Here is a 7,367-nt window from a genome sequence, read left to right on the forward strand (position 1 = left end):
ATACAAATATTATCAGGATCAACAAGCCATATAATTAGGGTTTCGAGTGAGCATTCATCCCGTGCACCAGATAATATGGCGGTTATGATCCTAGCTAGGGCTGGTATATATTCACCTGATTATTATTTTTTAGTGTCCTCTACTGCTTGTTCATAGGATTAGGGTTTAGGGTTTGTTTAGGTTCACTACTCTAGTTTAGGGTTCAGGGTCGTTCAGTCTACTTTGTTTAAGTTTTCTCCAGTTCTAGATTGATTATATATGAAGTTCCTTAGTTTTATATCTGAGATTTGATAACTATGATTGTAATCAGGTATCATCGATCAACAATGGACAAGACTCGTTCCGGTGATGTTGACCATTCTGATCATGAGCAATTTTCTGAGCTTTTGGAAGTGCCGATTGAGTATCTGAAAACAGTTCAATGGAAGTTGGTTGTTGAATTAGAAGAAATTAAATTTGTGAAGGGGACGGAAAAGTTCTGTGTTTCCGAATCTTATGAACTTGATCAAGAGAAATTGAAGGCCGTGAAGACTCTTAAGGCTCGACGAGTTTATTTCCTCAAGGAGGATGACGTTTTCTTCTTGGCTTTTCTGTGGATGGCAACGATGAATACACCATTGGAGGGAATAGAAAAGTTTGCACACTGTTTCGCATCTCCATTAATCGAGTCTACAGAAAAATTATTTTATGGGGAGGAAAGTGATATTCCTATGCTGTTTGATTTGGCTGGTACACAACTCGAGAATATTAAAGCTTACAATAGCAAAATATTAGATTTTCTGGAAGCTGATGACTTGAACCAGGTAACCTTGCAGGAGTTGAGCAATCACTACTTAAGTTTGGATAAAGGAATATGGAGTGTGAATATGAAAATTGACATTCTGAGATTTCACTTGGCGCACCGACGACTTGATCTAAAGGATTTGGTGGACAGATTTGTGGAATCGGTGGAAGATGAACTCCAGCGATATGAGGAGGAACTAGAGAAGACCAGGTTTAAAGTGCTTCAATTAGTGAAGAAGCACAAAACCAACATGTTTGGACTTCGATGGTTACCTGATTCTTGGAAGGGAACTTTCGTGTCTATTGGCATGAAGACAATGGTCTTTGGTGCGAGACTGATGCAGTGTCTTGGCTGGGTGCGACACTGATGCATCGGTTAAGAGAACTAATAACAAGCTTGGTAACAGGGAAGAAATGAGAAAAGAGAACGTTCTCTGAGCTTGTTTAGCTAGCTAGCTAGATAGAGAGTTGCATACATGCTATGTTTTTGCTCGATTCTTGGAATATTTATTTTCTGTTCCAATTTTATAGTGATGAGTTCATTGTCTTTTGTGGATGAAATATAAACATATATTAATGTATTTCGTGGATATTTTTTTTTCTTCTTTTAAATTTACAGTTTATGAGTTGATATAAGTTTAAAGTTTATGGTTTGTTAAAGAAAGATGAACGCTGATATTTTAATACACGACTAATATAAGATTTGGGGCAAAGTAGGGCATCATATATCAGATATGTATTGATAATCAAAACTATCCGTGTGATGAATGGTTGTGACCTCCAGTTCATCGACGAATTCGCCTGATTTGATTTGAGATCGTAGTTAAACCAAGTCATCACAATTTTCCCTATACCATAACAAAAGATATCACCTTATAACTCAACAGTCATAGCCTCTATTGACTCCCTAGCTATACCATAACAAAACTACCTTTCATCCACATAGGACGTGCACCAGTGACATTAGCAAAAAGCAATGACATTGCAATATCTTCACAATTGAACCCAACCATAACATCCCTCGCGCATACTGCCAACCCCCGAAAGCCAAATCCAATGTGTCACACATGATCATCAACGGAAAACACAACATCCGTTCTGATCATCCCCTCAATTAACTTGAGCTCAAAACTGTTTTTTTATTCAAGAAATGAAATGGAAGGAATGAAATAGAAAAAAAACTTGAAATGGGTGGAGTCGATTATTGTCTGTGTTGTGTTTGGCCCAGCATATCCGACTTATTTACAGATACGTATCCAGTCGTATCCAACACGTATCAGGCTGTTTTTGGTCATACCAGCATGAATACCTGGCGTCATACGGTTGGATACGGCGGGAAACGGTCAGATACGCTTTGGATACAGATGGATACGTAGCTGACTGTAAATAAATTGGATCGTGGGCGCAATACTGACTTTTCATATTACTGATATTAGTATATTAGTACCGAAAAGAATTTTTTGGGCTGGCCCAATGGATAGATCAAGAAGTCCACTAGCTCCAACCCAACTGGTCACACGTCTCTTTCACACTTACACAGGTACACTAACACAGAAAGCTCCAGGCTCTATGAGAAGCGAGAACCCCTGATCGGAAGATACAACTCAACTCAACTCAACAGGTGAGTCCGAATCGAACTCAGTTATATCCCTGTTAATAAAAGGTTTCAGCTTTCCAAACCTTAGATTATTCAAACATTGAAATATTTACTCTAATTTGTTCACTATATCCTGCAAAATTTACTGTAAATTTTCTGTTCTTTTTTGCTGGATTGATCAACTCAAGAACACATTTTTAACCAACTTTTGTAGATGAATTGGACAAGTAGCTGGCGTTGCCTCACTAAGGTTTACAAAGCAGCAGATTCCAAATGTGGCTCATCCTTGTGGTCTCGGCAATTTGGAGACAAGGCTAAGGTTCCTGCTATTGAGCCTGAGCTGAATAGGGACTTCCTTGTAAAGCTATGGATGGCGGATGAGGAAATGAAGCGGTTTCGTAGAAAATCGAGGCGGAGGGCTGTTGAGCCGGAGGAGGGTAGAATGGTTGTGAAGCAGCCACCTGTGAGCCAATCCATCTCTGGATATCTGAAGCCGGAGTCTCCTGAAGAGGTCCATTTTCTTAACGCCGTTTTCGAGTTTTTATTATCCGAATTGTATCTTTGAGTGACATGGGAAGTGCTTACTTGTGCATTGTGTTTTTCTTTTCAGGTCCAGGTGATGCCTCTTCTTGCTAGATCAAATATGCTTGTTACTAGGGATATAGAGTGGGCAAATCTTATGCTTGGCTTTGAGCAGGTGACTCTTTCCGCCTTCAAGTTTGATGTTTCTGTTCTCCAATATTTGTTCTAATCCGATAGTTAAATGTTGTTGAATGGTTCGTAGTGCAAATAGGTCTTAATGATTTGAGTAAATAAAGTTTTGAAGTCAGATGCATTATTCTATTATATGGTGTACCTGTAGGAGTATATCCAATATTCTTTTAGCAAAGTGTCGGGATTTTCTGTTCAAAATATTTCAGTTCATTTTCTTGGTATCTGGTAGTACATTCATCACTAATATTACTTGATTTAATTTCAGGAAAACCGGTATGCCATAGTAGATGTATACTATCCACAATCGGTGAGTAATAATTCTAATTTGTTTCATCATTTTGAGGTTTCTATACAAGAAAGTTTGGGTATTGATCCAATAACTCATCCTATATGTTATCTATGTTGTTTTGTAGCCTGTAGGTTTCATTCGTGAAGAGAGTAATATTATCACTAGACAGGTACTTTATGATCTATCTTTGTAATTTTCATTTTCTTTTCACTTGTTGTTTTGTTGTAAAGAATATTAGCATGGGCACAATACTGTTACTAAATCTCATTTATTGAAGTTGACATTTGTGGAATCACCTCCTTTGGTAGCTTCTGCGCTTAATGCCTTCTTATATGATGATGCTTGTTTATTTTGTTTTGTTTTGCAGCTACTTCGCCAGCGGCGTCCTTTTGTTGCTCGAGTAACTGATGGCATGGGTAATGAGCTCTTTAGGGTGAGAAAATGTGCTCTTTCTTTCCTATCATGTAATGTTATATGTACAAACATTAACGAGATTCTTCTAGGCTAAGATAGTGTAGATGTTTCAGGCTGATCCCACATTTTACCTTATGTAGGTTCGCAGGCCCTTTTGGTGGATAAACAGCTCAATTTAAGCAGAGATCAATTGTAAGGTATGAGAATCTGACATGTTATCTGTTTTTGGTTGCCAGTTGCCACAGTGCATGGAATTCTTATTGTTGATGGTGTTGGATGTTTGTTATCCTATAGGAAGTTGGTGTGGTTCACAGACGATGGCATTTGTGGAGAAGGATATATGATTTGTACCTAGGGTAATTTCCAACTGCTTATTACAGACTTTAGTTATTGGACATCCTCAAACTACATTCTTGATGAATCTTTTTCTTGGTGTTCTGTGTTGCTTTCCCTCTGTTTCATCTAACCCTAAAAATAATGTTATGTAGGAATAAACAATTTGCTGTTGTTGAAAACCCTGGATTTTGGCACTGGACATTTACTTTGAAGGACATTGATGGGGGTGTTTTGGCTGAGATAGATCGTGATTGGAGGGGGTTTGGCTTTGAGGTTGTTTCATTCTCTAAATCTAGATAATTGCAGTCTGGTGCCTATCCTTTATCCCCCCTCTCCCTACACTATATACATTAGAATGTTTGTTTCGTAGCAAAAGAGCCAAAAAAAAGTGACGTGTTGGATTATACTTGATTGCATGTTATACCATTACAGTAAAAGGAATATTTCTGTCATGTTATACATTACCATCTTGTGAAGAAAGTGGTCTGGCTTGGAAAGTACCTTCTGGTACCTAGATTTCTTGTTTTTTAGGATAAATATGATCTTTTATGATTCACATTCTGGTCTATGCTCAGGTTATTATGCCGACATGCGAATAATGCTTCATTAACTTTTCTATCATGCAGCTCTTTACTGATGCTGGGCAATATGTTATTCGGTTTGGGAACTCTGATCCCGCCTCTAAGATTGGCCTTGCTAGCCAGGTTGAGTATCCAATCACTAAATAACATTCTGATTTTATTTATTCCACTTAATCTTCTTGCTTCATTTTGATGGCAGATTCAAGAGTTGGAAGTAGTTCGCCCACTGACTCTGTCAGAGAGAGCTGTGACTCTTGCTCTTGCTATATCGTTGGATAATGACTATTTCCCAAAACATGGTGGATGGTTGTTCATAAGAAACAATGGCTAGGATGTTTAAAGGATATTCTGAGTTTTATATTTGCTGTGCATGCCATTAACCAAGTTATCAGAAAAAGTAACTGCTTTTGCTATACGAATTTAAAGTCACTTAACCAAGTACCATTTTGCAAACTTAGGCACTCCAACTTCGCATAATTATCACCTCGAAATATATATAGTTTTTCCTTGTATATCTTGGGAGACTATTTGAGACTTAAAACTGATTTCTTTTGTATGTTGTGTTTGTTTTTCCCAGGGGAATGCCTTATTTTGATCTCGGTGAATAGGTCTTGCTAGCCGTGTGGTGCACAGATGACAAATCCCAGTAATTATGTGGTCATTCGTATTATGTTAGGATTCGAAACAATGCTCGCCTGCTTTGTTATGCTCCTTAGAGGTTCTCTAGCGGACATGCATTTTCTTGGGGTGCACGGAGACATGCTTAAAACATGAAAGAATAGAGTTTTCAGTACAGATGTGATGGGCGTCTTCATAATAACTTGAATTTTTCACATCATGGTCCTCATCTTTTACATGACTCAATTTCATGGCAACTCAAACTTGAACTTCTGATTTGCATATCAGCTTGTAACTTCGCAAATTGTAACAATGCTTTAATGGATAGGAGTAAGATGGGTCTATGAGTCGATTCTAATTATGAAAGATGTATACCTTTAGAAAGGCAACATATACTTCGACTAAGTTTTAAAGTACTCCAGTAGCCTGATTCAGATAATGATGTTCCACTTTGCAACTATCTTAACTTGCGTGCAAAATTTGAATACGATAAGGAGAGTTGGAAGAGAAAAAGAAACACACAACCAAACGCGTCCTTAACATGTGAGTCAACCTCCCCATATGTTTATTAAGGAATAACATTTCCACAGTTGGCACTACTCCAAAATCATAATGATGATCAAGAACTAGTTTTTCCAGGCCCTTTCAGATTCGTAGAGACGAATATGGCTTCAACTCTCGAAGGTATTGCATTGTGTTCTTTCTTTGACTTCAAGTTGAAGTCTTCAACCATTCAAGAATTGATTGTTCTTACAAGAATATATAATTATACGTCTCTGAAATTGATTGGTTCTGAATTGTTTGTAACAGGGATGGCAATTGTGATTATGGGTGTCAGTGGTGCTGGGAAATCGTAAGCCTGAAACTCAGTTTTTGTTTATGTTTGTATATACAGAGATAACTATATCGTCGAATATATTTGTCCATGAAACCTTTGTCTTAAACTTGCTAGCTGCCTCTTCCATTGACTTCTGTAATTTTGATTCAGATGGTTTGTGTTGTTCATGTGATCCAGCTTACTGTAATAAATTTACTTAAAACATTCTGGTTTCCACAATTTCTATTCCTTTGGGTTCTAACTTGAGTATCACATTGTGTTGAAACTCGAATCCTTGAAGATTTGCAGGCCCATCTTCTCACATGCCTTAAGCACTGCTTTTAGAAATCGTTAATGTTGGCAGCAACTGTTTCTTTTGCTCAATATTTTTAGTGTACAACATGTGCTGATTGTTTGATGGGGATATCATAGAAGTTCAGTTCAATGATATAATGTGTGATGCATTTCTTTTGTTAATATTCATTGTTTTGTGTGATGTTGTTATTCGCAAAATTGTATATCTAAACTTCCAATATCTATAGTTTTATTAGTTTCTGCTTCTCATGAGATTGAATGTCTTGTTTGACAGCACTATAGGTGAGATGCTGGCCAAAGAGACAAACTGTAGCTTTATTGATGCTGATGACTACCATCCCCAATCAAACAAAGGTAAGTATGTAGCTCAGTTTTCAATGTTGGGAATATTTCTGGTTTCTATATATTCAAAGTTCTACTTCCTGTGAACAATCAGCTGTTACCTTCCTGAAACGTCTTCTTGTTGTTACAAACAGAAAAGATGAGAAAAGGGATCCCTCTTTCAGAGGAAGATCGAATTCCTTGGCTTGAAACACTTCGGAATGCCTTAAGAGAGAACTTAGTCAGTGGAAGCACTTTAATTCTTGGTTGTTCAGCCCTGCAGAGGCGATACCGAGACATATTAAGATCTGCAGACCCTAACTATGAACCCGGAAGTGATACCAATTTGGTGAAGTTCATCTTGTTGGATGCCAAGGCACATATGCTTGCTGCTCGATTAGAGAAGAGAGTAGCAGAAGGGAAGCATTTCATGCCACCTGAACTTTTGCAGTCTCAGTTAGACTTACTTCAGATTGATGATTCGGAAGGGATACTTAAAGTCGATGCTAACATTACTCCTCAAAACATAGTAAACACCATCCGAAGATTTGTTTTTGTTTCGAAAGTTGTTCAAGAGTGTAA

At 37.7% G+C, this 7,367-nt stretch overlaps 1 protein-coding gene and 1 pseudogene across 2 annotated transcripts in view; both read left to right on the forward strand.

Moving 5' to 3' along the window:
• The first annotated feature begins 2,594 nt into the window (after positions 1-2,594).
• LOC101296622 (altered inheritance rate of mitochondria protein 25-like) lies at positions 2,595-5,354 on the forward strand. Its single transcript, XM_004309033.1, is given in 11 exon segments — positions 2,595-2,891; positions 2,991-3,077; positions 3,360-3,401; positions 3,508-3,552; positions 3,751-3,816; positions 3,938-3,994; positions 4,092-4,153; positions 4,286-4,406; positions 4,760-4,837; positions 4,914-5,020; positions 5,292-5,354. Coding segments are annotated over 11 exon segments (993 nt in total). The 3' UTR covers positions 5,323-5,354.
• A 500-nt stretch (positions 5,355-5,854) lies between these two features.
• Positions 5,855-7,367, forward strand: part of LOC101296915 — a 9,328-nt pseudogene continuing 7,815 nt past the window's right edge. Inside the window, exons 1-4 of the transcript XR_185369.1 lie at positions 5,855-6,016; positions 6,143-6,185; positions 6,739-6,818; positions 6,941-7,363. The product of XR_185369.1 is annotated as an uncharacterized LOC101296915 (transcript). The remainder of the gene's footprint in view (positions 6,017-6,142; positions 6,186-6,738; positions 6,819-6,940; positions 7,364-7,367) is intronic.

Source organism: Fragaria vesca, linkage group LG7, assembly GCF_000184155.1.
Source record: "Fragaria vesca subsp. vesca linkage group LG7, FraVesHawaii_1.0, whole genome shotgun sequence".
NCBI classification, from domain to species: Eukaryota; Viridiplantae; Streptophyta; class Magnoliopsida; order Rosales; family Rosaceae; genus Fragaria; species Fragaria vesca.